The following is a 24434-nucleotide window of genomic DNA, read 5'->3' as shown; positions in this document are numbered from 1 at the left end:
GCCGAGTTCTTCAGCACCATTTTTCGTGCCGAAAACGTCCCCCTCGGCTTATACTCGAGTGATGGGGAAAAAAAATTGCAGGCATATCGGTGGGGGTGGCGAGGGGATGGGCCGGGCCGTCCATCGTCACCCATCTATGCTGCAGGGACCTTCCGACTTACAGTGGGAGGGTGAGCCGGTCCGGGCCATCCATCTTGGTGGTGTGTTAGTTATGAATGTAATGTGTGGTTGAGTTTTTTTTACAAAGTTTTGTTGTTTTTAGTTAAGGCTAAGTAAATCTATTTTTATGTTTATGTAAAGAGTGCGTGTTTGTGTGTGTGTGTGTGATAGTATTTTGATAATATATATATGTAGGTATATTGTTAGTTTAGCTAAGTTGGGCTGGCCGGTTAGGCAGGTTTTGTTGTGTTTAAAAACGGTGAAAGTTTGGTTTTGTTATTGCTAGTTAAGCTTGTTTTTCTGTTTTGTTAAGTTTTATATATTTATAATAAAAAGAGTGTCAGCAGAGAGCACTGTGGTCAGAGAGAAAAGAACTACACAACTTCCTGTGGAGCATACAGCAGCTGATAAGCACTGGAATGATTAAGATTTTTAATGGAAGAAATTTCCAAATCTGTTTAACTTTCTGGCACCAGTTAATAAAAATAAAAAAAGTTTTCCACTGGAGTACCCCCTTAACCGAACCACCAAATAAAATGATATGCCTACAAAAATATTTGAAAACAAAAATGCATTCATAAATAGAGACTTTTTTTTTTTTTTTTTGAGCCAAAGCCAGTAGTGAGTGGATCCAACAGGAAGGAGAAATATAAGCCCTTGAATCCACTTCTGACTTTGCTTAAAAAAAACTGACTAAAAACTGCGGCAAAAACTGCGGCGAAAACTGCGACCCCCCACACACACACACACATTTGTATTATTCCCTCCAGTTTCCCCATTAAAACTCCAGTCTGGACTGTTTTTATTTATTTTACACACTCCTCATTTTCCCTTTAAAATAAGGTGCGTGCTGTTCTTGTATTTCAGCTGTGTCTGTGTGGCGTTCCATTCCTGCACAGCCTTGGAGGCACAAATACAGTTGATATAAGGAGGGACAAGGTGCAGGCTGCTGTGGGGAATGTAGTTTTCGGATAGCCTGGACCTCCTCACTTCAGCTTTGTTTGTGCCTTCAAGGCTTTGCAGCAATGGAACGCCATACGCCATACAGCTGACGTAAGAATAAATGCTGGAACTTTGTTATTCCTTCACTTAAAGTAGTATTTCCCAACCAGGGTGCCCCCAGCTGTTGCAAAACTACAACTCCCAGCATGCCCGGACAGTCTTTGGCTGTCCGGGCATGCTGGAAGTTGTAGTTTTGCAACAGCTGGGGGCACCCTGGTTGGGAAACACTGACTTAAAGCATTACTGTCATTAAAAATAACGTTTGACTTGTCCATCAGACATATTAAAAGTTGCTGATCCTACTGGGTCTCACTCCTGAGACCCGCTTCAATCGTGAGTTATTAGCTGGGAAAGCAGACAGCCTTAGTGTGGGATTTGGGATATGAGGACAGTATATATGGTCGGGTTATAAGAATGGTATATGAGGTCTGGATATGAGGACAGTAGTTGGGATATGAGATCGGGATATGAGGTCTGTATATGAGGACAGTATTAAAGGTTGGGATATGAGGTCTGGATATGAGGACAGTATTAAAGGTTGGGTTATGAGGTCTGGATATGAAGACATTGTTAAAGGAAAACTGTCATATGTTTTGTCCCGCACTATCCACGGATACCTGGTTGGGATATGAGGTCTGGATATGAGGACAGTAGTTGGGATATGAGGTCTGTATATGAGGACAGTATTAAAGGTTGGGATATGAGAATGGGATATGAGATCTGGATATGAGGTTGAAATATAAGGTCTGTATATGAGGTCAGGTTATGAAGACAAAATATGAGGATGGGATTGGAGTACAGTATATATGGTCGGGCTATGAGAACGGGATATGAGGTCAGGTGATGAGATGGGGATAGGAGGACAAGAGCATTATTGTTGCTTTTCCTCTCCCACAAAGTTTAGGTAGGAGTTCTTAAAATTCTTTTTTCTTGCTGCTGAATATTTTAACACTATTGGAGCAACTAATTAAAATTGTAATATATGTGACACACATTAAATGGTACAGCTTTATTCAAACTTTATTCAAAATTGAAGTTAACATAATGGACATCAGATTGTTTTGAAAAGATAAAAAAAAATAATGTTACCTACAAAATATCATGTAAAATGTGCATATAGGTGAAACTACATATAAGTTATACATGGGCCTCCACTTGCTCACTGACCACAGCGGTTGTGGAGAAGGAATAAGGAGTAAGGAGCACGGCGATGGTGTAGTGACGGTGACCGGCGTCATTAGCAGTAAACACCACCTACAATGCAAACAATAAATATTCAGGGTTACAGGAAGTTACATGCAACCTATTATCATGTCTGTTTACCATGACACAGCGATCACAATGAAAGAAATACATTCCCTGTAGCCTGAGAAACTCGGCCGACAAGATTTCTTCAGCAGGAACCACTAATGCCCCAGGTTGCTCTACAGCTGGCTGAGGGACTAACCACTTGTCTGAGTTTTTTGCTTTGCTTTGAGCAATCTGTGACAGTCTATGGTTCCCACAGTGAGCTACCTACGTAGGCCCAAAAACTAAGGGGTTCTATTCTGATCTGAGGTGCAAACATCAAGTGAGAGGAAGGAGGAACATGGAAAGAATAAAAATAGAAAGAAGAAAAAGACATGGAGAAGAGAAGAGTCTATAATATTCATTAATGGGATGTCCCACAATTGACACCTCACTGACTGGATCGTGACTTGTATCAGCTTTCACCGTATTATATGGGGGGAGGAGGCAGAAGAAATAGGACTGCTAAAACTACAACCTGTAGACTGTGGATATTTGCTGCACATATGTATATAAGCACAATGGGGGACATTTATGATTGGCTTTATACCACTTTAATGTTCTAAATGTCCCTGCAAATTTTGCGCAATTGCATTTTTTGCAAAATTTAAACAACTGTGGGGATATGAGCCAGAGTAGCAATAGGTGAGGGGTGCAAAAAGCCTGAGAATCCAGTCTCAAGTACAATAAAAAAAAAAAAAAAAAATAGAGAAAAATAGGCAGCAATGCTCTCACCTCTAAAACTTAATTTCTTTATTTCTAATCCATCCGATAAAAACGAGCAGGCTAGGGCAGAGTAGAACGGGAAAAAAATGCCAGCAGTGCCGGGCGTGCACGAGGCAAAGGAGCCGTTTCGCGGTATACCCCACTTCCTCTGGCCTCCAGAGGAAGCAGGGTATACCGGGAAACAGCTCCGTTGCCTTGTGCACGCCCGGCGCTGCATGCGTTTTTTTTCTTTCTACTCTGCCCTAGCCTGCTCGTTTTTATCGGATGGATTAGAAATAAAGAAATTAAGTTTTAGAGGTGAGAGCATTGCTGCCTATTTTTCTCTATTTTTTTATTATATATTATAGATGTTTGCAATTTAGTGGGATATTTTTTTGGTCTGATTTGTATGTCATTTTTAATCATGGGCACAATATTATGATTTTATTCAATTGTCACATAATAATGTACAGTGAAGAAAATAAGGATTTAATCAGCAACCAATTGTGCAAGTTCTCCCACTTTAAAAGACGAGAGAGGCCTGTAATATCTCAACTATGAGAGAGACATAATGAGAAAAAAAATCCATAAAATCACATAAAGAATTTATTTGCAAATTATGGTGGAAAATAAGTATTTGGTCAATAACAAAAGTTCATCTCAGTACTTTGTTACATATACCCTTTGTTGGCAATGACAGAGGTCAAACGTTTTCTGTAAGCCTTCACAAGGTTTTCACAAGGTATTTTGGTACATTCCTCTATGAAGATCTCCTCTAGAGCAGTGATGTTTTGGGGCTGAGCAACACAGACTTTCAACTCCCTTCAAAGGTTTTCTATGGGGTTGAGATCTGGAGACTGGTTAGGCCACTCCTGGACCTTGAAATGCTTCTTACGAAGCCACTCCTTCGTTGCCCGGGAGGTCTGTTTTGGATCATTCACCACTGTGCAGCGCGAAACCGTCCGCTTGACTACACGTTGCTTTGTACCCAGCTTGTCCCAATAAAGGAACCGCAAGTTTTTACCTGTGAGTGCCGTCTACCAGTGTCTTTCTGCTCTCTGTTTTGGATCATTGTCATGCTGAAAGACCCAGCCAAGTTTCATCTTCATTGCCATTGCTGATGGAAGGAGGTTTTCACTCAAAATCTCATGATACATGGCCCCATTCATTCTTTCCTTTACATGGATCAGTTGTTCTGGTCCCTTTGCTGGAAAAAATCCCCAAAGCATGATGTGTCTATCCCCATGCTTCACAGTAGGTATGGTGTTCTTTGGATGCAACTCAGCATTCTTTCTCCTACAAACATGACGAGTTCAGTTTTTACCAAAAAGTTCTACTTTGGTTTCATCTGACCATATGACATTCTCTCAATCCTCTTCTGGATAATCCAAATGCTCTCTAGCAAACTTCAGACGGGCCCGGACATGTACTGGCTTAACTCCTTAAGGACGCAGCTCATTTTCACCTTAAGGACAGAGCCCTTGTCAGGATCCAGATAGGTATGCAGCGAGGACACTGGTGGTGGATCCTCTGTGTCAGTGGGGTGATGACGTGGGCCGTACCAGGGGAACGGAGTCTAAGGGGTTACTGGTTTTTACCAGAGCAAAGCGGGATGGACTTGCAGCGGCAGGTAACCCCCAGGTCGTTCCACCCGATAGCGACTCAACCCCAGCTGACAGCTGAGACAGGCGCGGTACACAGGGACAAGGCAAGAGCAAGGTCGGACGTAACAGAAGGTCAGGGCAGGCAGCAAGAGTCGTATTCAGGGGCAACAGCAGAAGGTCTGGGTACACAGGCTTGGGAACACACTAAACGCTTTCACAGGGCACAAGGCAAAAAGATCCGGTGAGGAAGTGGGTTTTTATACACATGGAGCAGGGACACATGGATAATTGACACTGATTGGGCCAGGCACCAATTAGTGGTGCACTGGCCCTTTAACTCTTAGAGAGCCGGCACGCGCGCGCCGGGACGTGACAGCCGGGGAACGGGACAGGTGAGTAGATTGGGATGCGACCGCTACGCGGATCGTATCCCCGCCGGCAGTGACAGTGCAGCGCTCCCAGTCAGCGGGTCTGACCGGGGCGCTGCAGAGAGGAGAACGCCGCGAGCGCCCTGGGGAGGAGCAGGGACCCGGAGAGCTCGGCGTAACAGCCCTTCTTTGCAATTCTGACCACTGTCACTTTATGCATTAGTAACTCTGAGATGCTTTTGCCGATTATTCTGATTCCGAGATTGTTTTTCGTGACATATTCTGCTTTAACATAGTGGTAAATTTTCGTCGTTACTTGCATCCTTTCTTGGTGAAAAATCCCCAAATTTCATGAAAATTTAGCATTTTACTATTTTTTTTATATTGATTCACAAATACAATATGTCTACTGTATGTTGAAATCATAAAGTTGACATGTTTTTACCTTTCAAAGACATCAGAGGGCTTAAATGTATAGCAGCAATTTTCAAAATTTTCATAAAAATGTCAAAATCTGCATTTTTCAGGGACAAGTTAAAGGGTAGCTCCCACCATCCTATATTTTTTTCTTCTGTCCCTGCTTATTGCCCATCTATCCCTAACCCCCTCCCTGCTTGAAATTTTTTTTTTTTTACTATATTAAAAAAACTTTTTGTCTGCCTGGTAGCGTGCTCACTACCAGGCAGACTTCCCCAGCAGGCACCACGTCACTGATGCCTGCTGGGTGGGACTTCTGCCCTTAGTTCATCTACACAGGGTGCCTCCAGCTGTTTCACCACTACAACTCCCAGCTTGCCCTGACATCTATTGGCTGTCAGGGCATGCTGGAAGTTGTAGGAGTGAAACAGCTGGAGGCACCCTGTGTAGATGAACTATAACTTAGTGCCATGCGGCGCTACGCCCGCCGCATACCCCGTTCCCTCCGTCACACCCCCCCCCCCCCGCATACCCCGTTCCCTCCGTCACACACACACCCCCCTGCTTACTGATACTGCAGAGTCCGGCAGCGGGCGTCCAGGGGCAGCGGCGGCGGCGACGACATGGAGGAGTGGCCTATAAGCCAGTGGCCGGGGAGCCAATGCGCTCGCTCCCGCCTGTCTGATTGACAGGCAGGGAGCTAGCGCAGTGTAAATGAATAAGGGCTGATTTCCCGGACGGAATCAGTCCGAATTCAGGCGTGACGTCACGCCAAGCTGCAGCTGGCCACTAGGAGGGAGACCCCTAGTGGCCAGTTTTCAAATTCACCCTCAAAATGAAAAAAATAATTATGAAAATATATTACACATATGTTGTAGTACATAAGTACTACAACATATCAAAAAATAAAGTTGGTGACAGTGCCCATTTAAGTTTGAAGTGGATTTGAGGGGCCTTTCTGTGAGAAATACCCCATAAATGACCCCATTATAGAAACTACACCCCTCAAAGTATACAAAATGAAATTCAGAAAGTTTGTTAACCCTTTAGGTGTTTCACAAGAATAGCAGCAAAGTGGAGGAGAAAAATCTAAATCTGCATTTTTTACACTAACATGTTATTTTAGCCCCATTTTTTTCATTTTTGAAAGTGGTATTAGGTGAAAAAAAATTGTAGCCCAATTTCTCTTGAGTATGGAAATACCTAATATGTTGACATAAAGTGCTCTGTGGGCTCGCAACATGACTCAAGAGGGAAAGAGCAACTGTGAGATTTTTTAAAACAAATTTTGCTGTCATGGTTTTTTGGGGGCCATGTTGCATTTAGGAAGCCCTCATGGTGCCAGAACAGCAAAAAAAAAAAAAAAACTCATGGCATACTATTTTTGAAACTACACCCCTCAAGGAACGTAAGAAGGGGTATAGTGAGCCTTATCACCTCACAGGTGTTTGACGACTTTGCATTGAAGTTGGACGTGAAAATGGAAAATTAGATTTTTAACACTAAATTGATGGTGTTACCCCAAATTTTTCATTTTCACAAGGGGTAATAGGAGAAAATGGACCCCAAAATTTGAAGCCCAATTTCTCCCATTTAAGAAAGTGCCCCATATGTGGACGTTAAGTGCTCTGCTGGCGCACTACAATGCTCAGAAGAGAAGGAGCAAAATTTGGCTTTTTGAAAGAATTTTGCTGAAAAGGTTTTTTGGGGGTATGTTGCATTTAGAAAGTCCCCAGGGTGCCAGAACAGCAAAAAAAAAAAAAGCCACATGGCATACTATTTTGGAAACTACACCCCTTAAGGAACATAACACGGGGTATAGCGAGCCTTAACACCTGACAGTTGTTTGACGACTTTGCGTTGAAGTTGGACGTGAACATGGAAAATTAGATTTTTAACACTAAATTGATGGTGTTACCCCAAATTTTTCTTTTTCACAAGGGGTAATTGGGAAAATGGACAACAAAGTTTGAAGCCCAATTTCTCCCGATTAAGAAAATGCCCCATATGTGGATGTTAAGTGCTCTGCTGGCACACTACAGGTCTCAGAACAGAAGGAGCGCCATTGGTCTTTTGAAGAGAGAATTTTGCTGAAATTGAATTCGGGGTCATGTACATTTTCAAACCTCCCATGGAGCCAGAACAGCAGAAACCCCCCACATGTGACACCATTTTGGAAACTAGACCCCTCCAGGAACATAACAAGGGATACAGTGAGTACTTACACCTCACAGGTTATTTGAACAGTGGGCCGTAAAAGTGAAAATTTTGATTTTGAATACTAAATTGCTGGTATTAACAAAATTTTTTTTAGTTTCACAAGTAGTAAGAGAAAAAAAGCTCCACAAAATTTGTAGCCCAATTTCTCTAGAATAAGAATATACCCCATATATGGCGGTAAAGCACTATGCGGGTGCAAAACAGGGCTTAGGAGTGAGACAGCACCGATCAGTTGTGAGGCCTAAAGTGGTGCTTTGCACTGCAATGGTTGAGGTTCTGACGTAAAAGCTAAAAAAAAAATACCCCGGCAAGTGACCACAATTTTGAAACTACACCCCTCAAGGAAGGTAACAAGGGGTACAGTGAGTACTTATTCCTCACAGGTTTTTTGAACAGTGGGCTGTAAAATGAAAAATTAGTTTTTTTTTACACTAAATGCTGGGGTTACCCAATTTTTAACATTTTCACAAGGGGTAATTGGAGTAATTGGGTTACAAATTTTAGAGGGCTTTTTCTCCTGACTATGGAAACACATCCACATATGGGGCAATGTGTTGGGCGGGCGCACAACAAGGCTCAGAAGGCATAGAGGTCTGTTTGCATTTGAGGCCTATGGCATATCAGTAGCTGACGGTTACATACATTCAGAGGAAAATACAAAAATGAAACACCCACATGTGACACCATTACAGAATGTACCCACCTTGAGGAATGGGTATAGGGGTAAAGAGGACATTTTGAACGCACGGGTGTTTCCTAAATTTATTTTCCAGGAATGGATGAAGAGTAGCTTTCAACCTATGCTCTGCTTCATCTTTCTGGGAACAACTAACAAGTGACTCCCAATTGTCGCCTGGAAATATGACAGAGCTCATGAGCAAGAACTCTTCGCATTTGAGCCCGATGTTTCTTACGGATCTAACAGTAACATACATTCAGAGGAAAATACAAGAAAGGAACACCCACATGTGAGCACATTACAAACAGTACACCCCCTAGGGAAGGTGTATAGGGGTGAACAGATGGGTGTTCCCTAAATTTATTTTCCAGGAATGGATGAAATGGGGGGGGGGGATAAAAATTGCAATTTTAATACTGATATGGCAATTCCCAGAATGATGACCCAGAGTATAGCCGAAAGTAAAAATGATGCCCGCCCCAAACCCTAAGCTCTGAGTCATCATTCTGGGAATGTGATGTGTGTGGCCGTCCCTAACCTGTTACCTCAAATGCGCACCCCGCTCAAGTGGGGAGAGAGCGCTACGCATTTGAGGCAACTGCAAACCCCCAATGCTGTTAACTCTGTGTCCCATGGGGGGGGGGGGGGGGGGAAGAAGATATCAGGGGTATTGGGAAAGAGGTTTTAGGATTTTTTTTTCTTGGGGGGGTTGGTTTTTAAAATTTGGAAGACAATGTACTCTGGACTGGTACATTGGAGTCGAATTCTGGGGAATGAATATCAGGTGAAAGGATAAAAAATTTAGTAGTCCAGGGAAGTGTGATACTCCCTGAAGCAGTTTTTAATGCAGAGGCCTGGATGATTGGGCCAAGTGTTGCATTGAGTGGTGGTGTCCTTCCGAATCCCCCTCTTGCGAAACACTGCATTTTTTCTGGGATCGTCCATTCTTTCCAGTGTGGGAGATCTCACCTGGAAAGTGTTGGCCGGGGACGATTCGGGGGCCCACAGTTCCAGAGGTGCTCTGACCCGCTCTTTGACGGTCACCAAAGATGAGGGCCTTTACAACTTCCTCTTGAAACTGCAGGTATGTCCCTGTGTTGCCAGCGTACTGGGACAGTAAAAGAGTTGTACATGGCTACCTGTACCATTGCAACTTTTTTGTACCATACCTTTGTTTTCCACATGGCATTATATGGCTTGAGGACTTGATCAGAAAGATCAACTCCCCCCATATACCGATTGTAGTCCAGAATACAATCGGGCTTGAGGACCGGTCCCACGGTACCTCGCACAGGGACAGGGGTGCTGCCGTTCTCATGAATTGTGGTGAGCATAAGGACATCCCTCTTGTCCTTATATCTGACCAGCAACAGGGTTTCATGGGTAAGGGCACGGGACTCACCCCGGGGGATAGGAGTCTGCAGGGGATAGGAAGGCCTCTTTGATTCTTCGGGACTTTCCCGCAAGCAAGCATGGATTTGGTGGCGAGGGATGTGAAGAGAGGGATACTAGTATAAAAGTTCTCCACTTAAAGGTGGTAACCTTTATCTAGCAATGGGTGCTAACACCCAGAGTGGGGGGACATTCTGGGGGTTAAATACGGGAATCTCGTCCCTCATACAAGTGTACCCTGAGGTACTCTCGCAAAGTTTATACATCTTCATGCCATACCGCGCTCGCTTGGTAGGGATGTTTTGCTGGAAGCTGAGTCTCCCCTTAAAGCTGATGAGAGACTCATCAATAGCGACCTCCCTTCAAGGGACATAGGCCTCCCAAAACTTGGCCCCGAAGTGATTGATGACCGGCCTGATTTTATACAGGCGGTCATACGCTGGATCAGTTCGGGGGGGACATGCCGCATTATCAGCATAATGCAAACATTTCCGAATGGCCTCGAACCGGGTACATGCCATGGCCATATTATAGAGTGGGGTCTGGTAAAGGACGTCCTCACTCCAATATTGCGGCGACGAACTGTTGGGTGTACAGATTTGTCTGCTCAACCATCAGATTGACAAAGTTGTCACTGAAAAAAAAAATGAAATAGTCCATTTCAGTGAACCCGACAATGTCAATCTTGATTCCTGAGTCGCCAACAAACTCAGGAATCACGGGCTCATGGTCTGCTGGCTTAGTCCAGACAAGTTCTCCGTTATGGGGCACCAGTGAACGTGGCCGGGGGCTTGACTAGTATGAGCGCCAGGGGGACTCATACTAGCATGGGGCAGCAGAGGAGGTTTGCGGACCCGCTTGGCTCCGCCGCCTTGGTGGCTCATCATCAGAACTAGATGATGAGGAGGACAAGGAAATAAGGAAGGTGAGGTCTTCTTCGTCCTCTGAGACGCTTTCAGTGTCGGAGGCAAGTAAGGCATATGCCTCCTCTGCTGAAAACGTCCTGCGGGCCATTTCCCTACTATACTATAATGGGGGGTGAAGTGTAAATATGTGGGGGGAAAACTTTATTCGTGTATGTGCTGCGTGTGGTGTGGTGCGATAATACCTCCCTAACCCCCCCTAACCTAACTAACTAAACCCGCCCTAACAGAAAAAATATAAAATAAAAAGGGAAAAAAACTTTTTTTTTTAAAAGGACAAAAAGCCCTGCACCAAAAAAGCGTGAACCTAATCAGTGGTGTGCACACTGATTAGCGCTTGGTGGCCGCAGGGAGCTCAGAAGGCAGTGGGGGATCCGGCCACTCAGCCCGGAACAGTGGCTGGTGGCACGTACATAGACCCCCACACAAAATACCCGAAAAAAATAAAATAATAAAATGCTTAACCCCGAAAAACTGCACCAGCTGGAACACAAAAAAAAACGCTGATCAGTGATAAATCACTGACAGCGGTGGGGCAGGCCGCACACAGAGGTACGGTCCGTCCACACAGCACAGGCCTGCTACTGGTGGCACGGACGGCCTATAGGTGCAAAAAATAAATAAAAAAGCCACTATAACCCGAAAAAGTGCCTGCATCTAAAAAAAAAAAACGCTGATCAGTACTACGGGACTGATCAGCGGCGGGTGAGCTTAAGCTAAGAGTGGCAGACCGCTCTTTTATAGCTAAGAGGATCCAGCCACATGTTAAGCAAAAAAAAAAAAAGGTCTGCGCCAAAAAGAAAACGCTGGCGGCAGACCGCAGCAACCCAATAGGGCCGGGGTCACGCAGCTAAAAGTGCTACGGACCCGCGATCACTTACGAATAGTACACTGCAAAAAAATTAAAAATAATAATCTTTTTTTTTAACTCCTAACTGTCCCTACCTAATCTAAAGCTTTTCCTGACTGCTTTCTGTGCCAAGGGGCCACAGCAAGGGGGCACTTTTTTCACTATGAGGTGGGAGATGGAGACACGAGGCTCAGTCCTGCACACCAGCTCTGAGGAAAATGGTGGGCAGAATGGAGCATCATGCTCCTGATCCCACCTCCCCATACTGCAGTAATTGGTGGGGTCGCTACAGCCACCCAATCACTGCTGTACTGGGGGATGGCAACAGTGCCGCCCCCCAGTACTGTATGGAAGATGATTGGTGGTGTCTGTTACACCACCGATCATAATCCTTATTGGGTCATGGGGTCACATGTGACCAATGTGACCCGGAAGCGCCGCACACTGCCGTCGAGTATTTACCAGCGGACTGCGGTGATTGCCTGTATGAGGGGATCTCAGGATCCCCTCTGGCAATGAGACGGGATGCCTGCTGAATGATTTCAGCAGGCATCCCGGTCCGGTCCTCCCCGGTGAACGTCGGGAACCGGAATTGCGGAAAATCGCTGGCCTGAATTGACCAGCGATTTCCGACATGGGGGGGGGGGGGGGGTCAGGACCCCTCTCAGCGATGTGCCGGGATGCCTTCTGAATGACCGGCTAGCGGCGGGAACCGGATACGCCCTCCGTACTTAAAGGGTAGCTCCCACCATCTTTTTTTTTTTTTCTGTCCCTGCCTTTTGCCCTTCTATCCCTAACCCCCTCCCTGCTTCAAATTTTTTTTTTTACTATATTAAAAATACCTTTTTATCTGCCTGGTAGTGTGCTCACTACCAGGCAGACTTCCCCAGCAGGCACCACGTCACTGATGCCTGCTGGGGGGGACTTCCGCCCTTACTTCATCTATACAGGGTGCCTTCAGCTGTTTCACCACTACAACTCCCAGCTTGCCCTGACATCTATTGGCTGTCAGGGCATGCTGGGAGTTGCAGTGGTAAAACAGCTGGAGGCACCCCGTGTTGAAATCAATAAATGCTGGCGAACTACCCCGTTCCCTCCCGCCACCCCCCCCACCCATTGTTAAAACCACGAGCCCCGCTCTCCCCAACCCCCGTTTACAATCATGATCCCTGCTCTATTATTCCATACTTACATACTGCAGAGTCCGGCAGCGGCGTGCAGGGGCGGCAGCAGCAGCGGCTTCATGTGCGGGAGGCGGGGCCGGCGTGTCAGGCCAGGGAGCCAATGCGCTCACTCCCACCTGTCTGATTGACAGGCAGGGAGCGAGCGCCGGCTGAATGAAAAAGGACCGGTGCCAGGCCGCATCAGTCCTTTTTCAGGCATGACGTCACGCCAGCCTGCAGCCTGCAGCCGGACTATTAGAGATATGTTGTAGTACATATGTACTACAACATATCAAAAAATAATGTTGATGACAGTGCCCATTTAAGGACTCGGTATGCAGGGCGTATGCATACGCCCTTCGTCCTGAAGAGGTTAAGCAGGGGGACACATCTGGCACTGCATGATTTGATTCCCTGGTAGCATAGAGTGTTTCTGATGGTAGCCTTTGTTACTTTGGTCCAAGCTCTCTGCAAGTCATTCACTAGGTCCACCTCCTGTGGTTCTGGGATGTTTGCTCACCATTCTGTGATCATTTTGACACCACAGGGTGAGATCTTGCGTGGAGCCCCAGATCGAGGGAGATTATCAGTGGTCTTGTATGTCCTCTTGTATGTCTTCTATTTTCTAATAATTGCTCCCACAGTTGCTTTCCTCACACCAAGCTGCTTGCCTACTGCAGATTCAGTCTTCCCAGCCTGGTGCAGGTCTACAATTTTGTTTCTGGTGTCCTCCGACAGCTCTTTGGTCTTGGCCGTAGAGGAGTTTGGAGTGTGACTGTTTGAGGTTGTGGACAGGTGTCTTTTATACCGATAACAAGTTCAAACAGGAGCCATTAATACAGGTAACAAGTGGAGGACAGAGGAGACTCTTAAAGAAGAAGTTGCAGGTCTGTGAGCCAGAAATCTTGCTTGTTTGTAGGTAACCAAATACTTTTTACCAAATAATTTACCAATTAATTCATTAGAAATCCTACAATGTGATTTCCTGTACTCTTTCCCTCCCCATTCTGTCTCTCATAGTTGAGGTATACCTATGATGAAAGTTATAGGCCTCTCTCATCTTTTTAAGTGGGAGAACTTGCACAATTGGTGGCTGACTAAATACTTTTTTGCCCCACTGTATGTATGTTGTATATATATGATAGGCACATTCTTTAGAGATATGTATGTATTTAGAGCTATATTATAATTTAGAATCACTATAAAGTCAGGCCCTTTACCTTATTGGTCCCTTTGCATTAGAAGCATTAATAAGTAATGTGGCTCCATTGAAATATAGTGTGTCCCGAAGTGCACATGCACCCGACACTGGTTGCCTGATGTCACGCAGGAAGGCGCACATGTCCATAAATGCCGGCCCCAGCCTGCGCCCTAGTGAGAAGATGCCGGAAGGGACGCAGAGTGATGGCGCCGCAGCGGTCAGACGCATGTGCCAGAATGAGGATCATAGCTAACATAGAGAGTCATCCATATTTATGTTCCTACGGTATCACCTAGCACCTTCCTTCTGTGTGCACTTTATTGTTTATATTGTAGTTAAGTGATCACCAGATATAATGTTCATGCATATTAATCATTTGAATATATATAATGAATTTTTAATGAATTGTAGTCATTTCTATGGTATAAAATGTACATGTTTAGAGTAACCTATATTGTTATATAGGAGAGGTATTGATGCATATGATGTTTTGATGGTTAAGCTATGGCTATATTGCATCATAATAGAACCTTGGTGTATTTATAGTTGCCTACTATTTGGTGCACCGTACACCACTCTTTGCAGTGCAGCTGTATGTATTATTTGAACAAATAAAATTTAGAAGTGTTTTTCTTGTGTGCAAAGCCTTCCTTTTTTTTGTGCAAATCTATACCACCTAATAGGCCACGTAAAAATGTGTCAGATGCCAGAGCACAAAGCTTAAACCAATCTCTGCAGCTCACTGGTTTCTATAATTCTATCAAGTCTGTGCACCATTTTGGTCAATTATGAGAAACTGTGAAAAAAATACACCAGGCAAACGGGTAAAATCTATACTACATCACACCAACATTGATAAATGTCCAGCAATATGTATGCATCCATAGGGGGGAAAAAATAGGTCACAATTTCATGTCATACAGCAATATCGGTCACTCAATACTTTGTAGAGACATTTGAGATGGATGAAACAAGGGAAAGTGATGCATCCAGTTGTTTGCTGTGGAACAACACAGAGGTCTACTCTGTCCTACCACATAGAAAAAATTAATAAATAAAAAAGGTTGCAAGAAGCATAAGCAATTTTGTCATAGAATCAATTAAACACATATGTCACAAGGGTCTCTTTTCCGTGTTCAGCAGGAACAGAAAAATGTGGTGTGAAAAGGGGCTAACGAATTAAAATAAGTTCATGATGTGGTGAAGAGTCATAGCACTGTGTCTCGTGACATACAGCCCATCTGATAAAGCTCTAAACTAAATCTCTGGCCTGGGGCTTAAAAAACCATAGACACCAATACATTTGTATGTTTACTTTTCATATTATTACTATGTATATTCTATTATGTATACTTACATCAACATATTCATGAAATGGGGAAAGTCCAAGCTTGCTCCAATAACGCTTAGTGGCAAATTCTAGCTTATAAACTCCTTCCCCAAAATCTTCTTCGCTGATGACATTATGGATTTCTCCTTCTTCAGATGTTACTCTTTGAACATACAGATGTACAATTACTTTGTTATCATGTTTTAATTAACTGCATATACACACACATACACGCATGCATATATATATATATATATATATATATACAGTATATAGTCTCGATACTTTGTACCCATATGCTATGTATTCTAAATTTTCTAAATCTATAAAGTATCATTGGCATCAGTTGCACCCAGCCCCGTTGTTAAATAAGAAGACACCAGTGGTCTGTGGTAGCAGGGGGCCCTGTAATACATTTTAGATTGATATACAGGAGATTCAGGTCACATCTAGAAATATTGGTATTGAAGCTGTAAAGGTTCTAATTTACTGATGGAATTTTGAAATATACATAAAAGCAGCAGTTATAATGGTTGAACAGTTAATGGGTTAACAGAAATTGTTAAACATCATTTGTCAGTAACTTACTTTGTAGAAAGCAAATCCCAGCTCTTGTCTTCCTTCTGCCTGTAAGTCCTTACAGAGAGTTTAGCTGCTGGGATTCCTCGTACAGCATCCAGTGCTTTGACCATTAGTGCACACTTGGAAAAAGCTTCCCCAGGTGAAGCATGTGCCTTTAAATGAGAATAAGAAATATGTGTCTTGCAGCCTATGGATATACATGTTTAATATAGCTCCTTTATAAAATGCCACCATTGTCATGTTGTGTAGTTGAAAAGCTTTTTGAGCAATTCCCTCTAAGTACTATAAGTATTAATAGTAGCTCCCTTAGTGGAAATAAGCACTTTATTTTGAATCATTTACAGGACATCCATCAAGTGCTATCAATCAAGAATGGGCATATTTAAAGGGTACCTCTCATCAAATAAACTTTTGATATATTTTAGATTAGTGAATGTTGAATAACTTTCCAATAGCATGTTAATGAAAAATATGCTTCTTTCTATTGTATTTTTCCCGATCAGTCTTGTCAGCAAGCATTTCTGACTCATGCTGGAGTCCTAAACACTCAGAGCTGCCAGCCTGCTTTGTTCACAGTCAAACAGGCTGTGAACAAAGCAGGCTGGCAGCTCTGAGTGTTCTCCTTTGTGAACAAAGCAGACTGGCAGCTCGTAGTGTTTAGGACTCCAGCATGAGTCTGAAATGCTTGCTGCCAGGACTGGTAGGGAGACCCCTAGTGGTCATTTCTTCAAAGTGGAAAATTAAATAGAAAGAAGCATATTTTTTAATAACATGCAATTGTGAAGTTATTCTGCATACATTAATCTATAATATATCAAAAGTTTTTTTGATGAGAGGTACCCTTTAAGTTAGTTCTGTTTCCAAATGTTGCACATTTCAGGGATTCCAAATTTGGAAACAGGGCTTGGTCCTGGAGGCCTTGCCCTTTCTGTAAATAAAGAAGGAACAGGGATGAGAGGGATGCATCACACTTCATATTAATTAATTCATCAGCTTTCATCAGGTTTCATAAGACAAGCATTTATTAATCTATTCTGTATATTGTAAGCTGCATTTGTTCTTTTTATAACATCGGTTTTAATTATCACAGAAGAGAATCTGAGCAGCTACACTTGTGCAACTTAAACTAAACTAAATTATCTGAAATAAAAATGTAAAGGATATCATTGCATTTGAAAAATATATAAGATTTGGCAGAAAGAGACCAAGAGCTTCTCAAGCACAGGCAGAAGTGAATCTAGCTCAGTCAGTGAAAAAATGGGATAAGACATTTTTTCAGATATATAAATTAAAAAAGGAAATTAAAACACAGAATATTTAAAAACAAGGAAGCAAGGTATGTAAAAGAAGATAAAGGACTAGTTAACCGACTCAATGAATAATTCTGTTCAGTTTTTACAGAGGAAAATAAAGAAAAAGAAACAGTGATATAATAGAAATGATGAAATATATTATATAATAAATATAATATAAATGATATAATTGGCTTTTAAGCTAATTTTTTTTCAAAACACTAGGTAAGCACTTTGCAGTAGTAGTGAATTTATTATAGCGACATTCCCAAAAAAAGTCACACAGAAGTAAAAAATACCACAGAGCAAAGCAAATAAAATTTTGTCTTTTTAAAACCACTTATGTACGCAGTATCAATGGGCCTGGTAAGGTATGTGAGGTGATTTTCAAAGTTTGATTTTCGTGCGCAAAATTTACCAATGCCGTGCGACATTTTAATCAATTTTGTGCACGAAAGAAAAACCAAAGCAAAAAAGAAACTGCTTATATAATGACTTTCTGAAGTAACCTTTGATAAATTCCCCTCATAGTCTATAGTAATGCACTACCAACACCTGCACTGTTGTTTTTTAATCCCTTAAGGACCCATAACACACCGGTACATCCATGGAAATTCCGGTCACCGCCGCGAGTCGGGCGGGGACCGGACCGGGGTGACGCTGATATTGATCAGCAGGCACCCCGCGCAAATGCCCAGGGGGGTCATCAGACCCCCCATGTCTGCGATAGCTGCAAATCACCGGTGAATTCACACCGGCGATTTGCGGCTATTCCGGGTGATACAGGCCTATGGTGACCCGGAAAATAAGGGGGAACGGGGTGGTCCAAGACACCCACGATCCCCCTGAAGGGATAGGAGTAAGGTGGTAAGGGTGCCACCCCTCCTATCCCTGCTATTGGTCGTCTAGAAGCGACGACCAATAGCAGATTGGGGGAGGGGGGGTTAACTTTCGGTTTCCCCGTTCTGGCCACCCACAATAGGCGGGACAGAACAGGGAAACCGAAAGGCACCGGCGCTGGAGGTCCACTTACCTACCGGCGGCAACGATGGGCGGCGGCAGCAGAGGACGGCGTTTCGGCTCCCTGGTCTCTAAACTGTGGTCTCTAAACTGTAGCCCTCCAGATGTTGCCAAACTACAACTCCTAGCATGCCCAGACAGCTGTTTGCTGTTTGGGCATGCTGGGATTTGCAGTTTTGCAACAGCTGGAGGGCTACAGTTCGGAGATCACTGTGCAGTGGTCTCTAAACTGTAGCCCTCCAGATGTTGCCAAACTGCAAATCCCAGCATGCCCAAACAGCTGTCTCGGCATGCTGGGAGTTGTAGTTGCATACCTCAGCTGTTGCATAACTACATCTCCCAGCAAGCCCTTGACGATCAGTACATGCTGGGAGTTGTAGTTTTGCAACAGCTGGAGGCTCAGTTTTGGAAACACTGCCACACAATAAGTTTTTCATTTTAATTGGGGGGGGGGGGGGGGGTCAGTGTAAGGGGGTCTATATGTAGTGTTTTACCCTTTATTATTTGTTAGTATAGTGTTTTTTCTTACGGTACATTCGCACTGGTGGAGGTTTACAATGAGTTACCCTCTAGGAGTTTGCGCTGCGGCGAAAAATTTGCCGCAGCTCAAACTTCAAGAAGGAAACTTAATGTAAACCCACCCATGTGAATGTACCCTGTACATTTACATGGGGGGGGGGGGGGGGGGGCAAACCTCCAGCTGTTCCAAAACTACCAGCATGCACTGACGGACCGTGCATGCTGGGAGTTGTAGTTTTGCAACAGCTGGAAGCACACTGGTTGGAAGAAACTCACTGTAAACCTCCGCCAGTGCGAATGTACCCTAAAAACTCTACACTACACTAACACATAATAAAGGGTAAAACACTACATGTACACACCTTACACTGTCCCCCCTAATAAAAATGAAAAGCGTATTGTACGGCAGTGTTTCCAAAACGGAGCCTACAGCTGTTGCAAAACAACAACTCCCAGCATTTCCGGACAGGCACTGACTGTCCAAGTATGCTGGGAATTTAGCAACAGCTGGAGGCCCCCTGTTTGGGAATCACTGGCGTAGAATACCCCTATGTCCACCCCTATGCAATCCTTAATTTAGTCCTCAAATGCGCATGGTGCTCTCTTACTTCGAAGCCCTGTCGTATTTCAAGGAAACAGTTTAGGGCCACATATGGGTATTTCCATACTCGGGAGAAATTTCCTAACAAATTTTGGGGTGCTTTTTCTCCTTTTACCCGTTATGAAAAGGAAAAGTTGGGTGCTACACCAGCCTGTTATTTACATTTTTACTCTAACATGCTGGTATTGCCCCATACTTTCTATTTTCACAAGCAGTAAAAGGAAAAAAATAAATAGATTTGTAACGCAATTTCTCCTGAGTATGGAAATACCCCATATGTTGGCGTAAAATGCTCTGTGGGCGCACAACAAGGCTCAGGAGTGAGAGCGCACTATGTACATTTGAGGCCTAATTTGGTCATTTGCACAGGGTGGCTGATTTTACAGCAGTTCTGACATAAACGCAAAAAAATAAATACCCAGATGTGACCCCATTTTGGAAACTACACCCCTCACGGAACGTAACAAGGGGTATAGTAAACCTTAACACCCCACAAGTGTTTAATGAAAATTCTTCAAAGTTGGATGGAAAAATGAAAAAAAAAAATTTTCACTAAAATGCTGGTGTTACCCTAAATTTTTCATTTTCACAAGGGAAAATAGGAAAAAAGACCCCCAAAATTTGTAACCACATTTCTTCTGAGTAAGATTATACCCCATATGTGGATGTAAAGTGCTCTACGGGAGAACTACAATGCTCAGAGGAGAAGGAGCGCCATTGGGCTTTTAAGGAGAAAATTTGTCCGGAATTTAAGGCCACCTGTGTTTACAAAGACCCCTTAGTGCCAGAACAATGGACCCCCCCCCCCCACATATGACCCCATTTTGGAAACTACAACCCTCATGTAATGTAATAAGGAGTACAATGAGCATTGACGCCCCACAGGTGTCTGGCAGATTTTTGGAACAGTGGTCCGTGAAAATGAAAAATGTAATTTTTCATTTGCACAGCCCACTGTTCCAAAGATCTGACAAACGTCAGTGGGGTGTAAATACCCCATTCTTAAATTCTGTGGGGGGTGTAGTTTCCAAAATGGGGTCACATGTGGGGGGGTCCACTGTTCTGGCACCACGGGGGGCTTTGTAAACGAACATGGCCCCTGACTTCCATTCCAAACAAACTTTCTTTCCAAAAGCTCAGCGGCGCTCCTTCTCTTCTGAGCATTGTAGTGCGCCAGTAGAGCACTTGACGTCCACACATGGGGTATTTCCACACTCAGAAGAAATTGGGTTACAAATTTTGGGGGTCATTTTCTCCCCTTACACCTTGTGAAAATGTAAAATTTGGGGAAAAACCAGCATTTTAGTGAAAATATTTTTTTTTTCAGTTACACATCCAACTTTAACAAAAAGTCATCAAACACCTGTGAGGTGTTAAGGCTCACTGTACCCCTTGTTACGTTCCTTGAGGGGTGTAGTTTGCAAAATAGTATGCCATTTTTTTTTTGCTGTTTTAGCACCATTGGTGCTTCCTAAATGTGACATGCCCCCCAAAAACCATTTCAGCAAAATTTGCTTTCCAAAAGCCAAATGTGACTCCTTCTCTTCTGAGCATTGTAGTTCGCCAGCAGAGCACTAGACGTCCACACATGGGATATCTCCGAAGAGATGGGGTTACAAATTTTTGGGGGCATTATCTCCTATTACCCATTGTAAAAATAAAAAAATTGGGGGAAAACTAGCATTTTAGTGAAAAAAATAATAATTTACACATCCAACTTTAACGAAAAGTCGTCAAACACCTGTGAGGTGTTAAGGCTCACTTTACCCCTTGTTACGTTCCTTGAGGGGTGTAGTTTCCAAAATAGTATGCCATGTGGTGTTGAGTTACACATTTTAGGAAGATTTCTCTCCTTTTACCCCTTGTAAAAATTCAAAAACTAGGTCTACAAGAACATGCCAGTGTTAAAAATGAAGATTTTGAATTTTCTCCTTCAATTTGCTGCTATTCCTGTGAAACACCTAAAGGGTTAACAAAACTTTTGAATATCATTTTGTATACTTTGAGGGGTGCAGTTTTTATATTTTGGTCATTTGTGGGGTATTTCTAATATGAAGGCCCTTCAAATCCACTTCAAATCTGAACTGGTCCCTGAAAAATTTCGATATTGAAAATTTGGTGAAAAATTGGAAAATTGATGCTATACTTTGAAGCCATCTGATGTCTTCCAAAAGTAAAAACATGTCAACTTTATGATGCAAATATAACATAGACATATTGTATATGTGAATCAATATATAATTTATTTGTAATATTCATTTTCCTTATAAGCAGAGAGTTTCAAAGTTTAAAAAATGCTAAATTTTAAATTTTTTCATAACATTTTGGAATTTTTCACCAAGAAATGATGCAAGTATCGACAAAATTTTACTACTAACATAAAGTAGAATATGTCATGAAAAAACAATCTCGGAATCAGAATGAAAGGTAAAAGCATCCCAGAGTTATTAATGCTTAAAGTGACAGTGGTCAGATGTGCAAAAAATGGCCGGGTCCTACACTGAAAATTGGCTGGGTCCTTAAGGGGTTAAACAAAAAAAACCTGAAAGAATTACAAACAGGATTTAGTGTTGGACTTAGGTCTCATTCAAATGGGTGTATTATACCCGCTTTTAACTTTAAAAATGTATTTTAAAGGAAAAATCCAGACCCCTTCTTAGTTCTGCTGAATGAAATGTGGAGCTCTGCAATCTGCTATGGTACATCCGGTATACAGACAATTAAACAAGGTGAATAATAATCTGCTTGAATTGTACATAGGGCAACATCAGTATTATGTAGACCTGCTGATATTTCTACAATTGTACAATGTCTAATCTTTTCTGTGTCAAAGATGTATATATCTCTCCCAATCCATTGTGATATCGTATAAGATTCCAGAACAGTTGTACAGTCAATAACATAGCCAAGCATATAAAATATTAGTATAAATCTGATTCACTCACCCACTGGACTGTATCAGAGAAAACAAGAACAGCTGTCAGTACAGCAAGGACTTTGAAGTAAGTCATCTTCCCTGATATCGAACTAAACCAATCACCTGGATGGAGAATGGAGAGTGACATCCAGAAGAAAAGTGCAACTCATTGCCTATATAAAGGCCAACCTGCTGATTCAGGTTATTGACTTAGTAAACAACAGGGAAAATTAGTAACTCATACAATGCTCCTATTTGAAGAGGAAATTCTTTTGGGTTGTATGAAAATTCAGTTCTTTGTTTTAGATTTTCTTTTGGAATAACCTATTGTGGAACAAATAAGCAAAAAAGAAATAAATTGTAATTGTGGGTTCAAAGTGCAATTGGAGGTATAGTCGGACATAGACAAGAGTGCACACAATACCAAGGGAAAATGGCCTCACTTCTGGTAGTTAAAGGAATTGTCCACTTTACTGCTGATATAATGCAATGCATATTATTATCATATGTCACTTACTAATGTATATTTTATTAAAGTTCTGTCCCATATTATATATTATTGATGTCCTGCCCTCTCACTCACCCTCCTTCTATCCTGTCCAGACAGCATTCCTGTCCATAAGTTAACTGTAGATCACTGAACTTTCTACAATGTTTTGTAGAACAAAAGAGCCTTGTGGACCTTATGGTTCTATCCCATACACTTATTTGCTTATACAGAGGTTTCTGTGAAGCAAGATCCTTTTTTGGCTCATAATATCCATGGAAAGGAAAAATGGAACAACCTGATTTGTGCCCCTGTACCTTATAGGATCTACTGTATGTCCTGGCTACTTATGGGATGTGCTTCTTTAGGTGAAGGCTTAATGACCAGTCTACAATCCTGCTGGTACATAATATATTGTTTATTAGTGACATTGACGATTGTAGAATGTGAAAGGTACAGTCCTCTATTGAACTCTATGGGATATCTCAATATGCACAAAGGATACAGATGTAGTGTATCAGAAGTAGAACGGCGAAAAGCAGAAAGAAGAAAAAAAAAGGGAAAAAAGGGGGAAGAAAAAAGAAAGAAGCAGAGAAAAGAAAAAGAAGAGATGAAAAGAGAACAAAAAGAGAAAGGAAAAAGAATAAATTAAAAAAAGAATAAAATGAAAAAAATGGAAAACAAATATTAAAAAAGCAGGTGGTATGTCAGGACCAATAAAAATGATGATAAAGAAATAATGCAATATGCGCTGTTCACATTAAAGGACTAAACAATTTTACTGGTTAAAATACACACATACAGTAGGATGGATGTCGCAGGGCCCTTGTGGCACCACCTAAACAGTATATACTACACAAAGTAATAAAATGGTATAGAAAAAAGAATAAATAAAAACACTATAGGGGAGATTCATCAAAACCTGTCCAGAGGAAAAGTTGCCCAGTTGCCCATAGCAACCAATCAGCTCGCTCCTTTCATTTTTAACAAGGCCTCTGCAAAATGAAAGAAGTGGTCTGAGTGGTTGCTATGGGCAACTGGGCAACTTTTCCTCTGGACAGGTTTTGATAAATCTCCCCCTATGTGTTTGATAATGTATAACCCCTCAGTGGTGGCTCTGGCACTCTAACAATATATGAAAAAAATTCCTCACAAGGCTAGAAGTGCCAGGAAACCGTGCGAGCAGATGGAAGATCATGCCAGGCTGTCGTCCAACTGGACCCGTTGAGCAGGACATAGTCCCACTGAACTTTACAGGATTACAGCACCGCTACCGCACAGAGTACGGACATATACTGAAGTGTAATACCACTACTTACACTGCATTATCTCTACTTCAACCTTCTTTTCAGGATACTTTGCTATTTAGGATACTGTGATTATATTTTTGAACATTTCATATGTACGGCATCTACCTTTTCCCCACAGGCATTTTTGTCACGATCTGTTAGGCTGGGCAGAGTTTTTGTCGGAGATCGAGCCGGCGGCACTAGGACCGCACGGACTGCATTGCCGCCCCATAGACAGCAATGCATTTCTGGGTGGATCTTTTGGGAGATCTGCTCAAAAATGCATTGACATCTATGGGGACGGCAATGCAGTCCGCACGGTCCTAGTGCCACCGTCTTGATCTCCAGCAGAAATTCTGCCCAGAGATTCCACAGTGTGAACCCAGCCTTGGAGTGCCAGAGCCACCACTGAGGGGTTATACATTAT

The 24434-nt window shown here is 42.7% G+C and overlaps 1 protein-coding gene across 10 annotated transcripts in view; it reads right to left on the bottom strand.

Annotated features, from left to right (window-relative positions):
• Positions 1-2171: 2171 nt before the first annotated feature.
• Positions 2172-24434, bottom strand: part of TTR (transthyretin) — a 34671-nt gene continuing 12408 nt past the window's right edge. The window contains exons 1-6 of one of the 10 annotated variants that reach the window (XM_056518533.1): positions 23521-23655; positions 23036-23114; positions 22260-22555; positions 15889-16034; positions 15328-15463; positions 2172-2415 (exon numbers count right to left, since the gene is read on the bottom strand). In XM_056518533.1, coding sequence (XP_056374508.1) covers positions 2299-2415; positions 15328-15463; positions 15889-16034; positions 22260-22379 — 519 coding nt within the window. In that variant the 5' untranslated portion in view covers positions 22380-22555; positions 23036-23114; positions 23521-23655 and the 3' untranslated portion in view covers positions 2172-2298. Of the gene's footprint in view, positions 2416-15327; positions 15464-15888; positions 16035-22259; positions 22556-23035; positions 23115-23516; positions 23668-23871; positions 23995-24037; positions 24119-24434 lie in introns of those variants that run through there. The other 9 variants (XM_056518540.1, XM_056518536.1, XM_056518535.1 and 6 more) reach the window with 9 other exon arrangements.

Source organism: Hyla sarda, chromosome 5 (genome assembly GCF_029499605.1).
Source record: "Hyla sarda isolate aHylSar1 chromosome 5, aHylSar1.hap1, whole genome shotgun sequence".
Taxonomy (NCBI): domain Eukaryota; kingdom Metazoa; phylum Chordata; class Amphibia; order Anura; family Hylidae; genus Hyla; species Hyla sarda.
The sequence above is the reverse complement of the archived record's forward strand: the minus strand, read 5'-3'. Positions and strand labels throughout refer to the sequence as shown.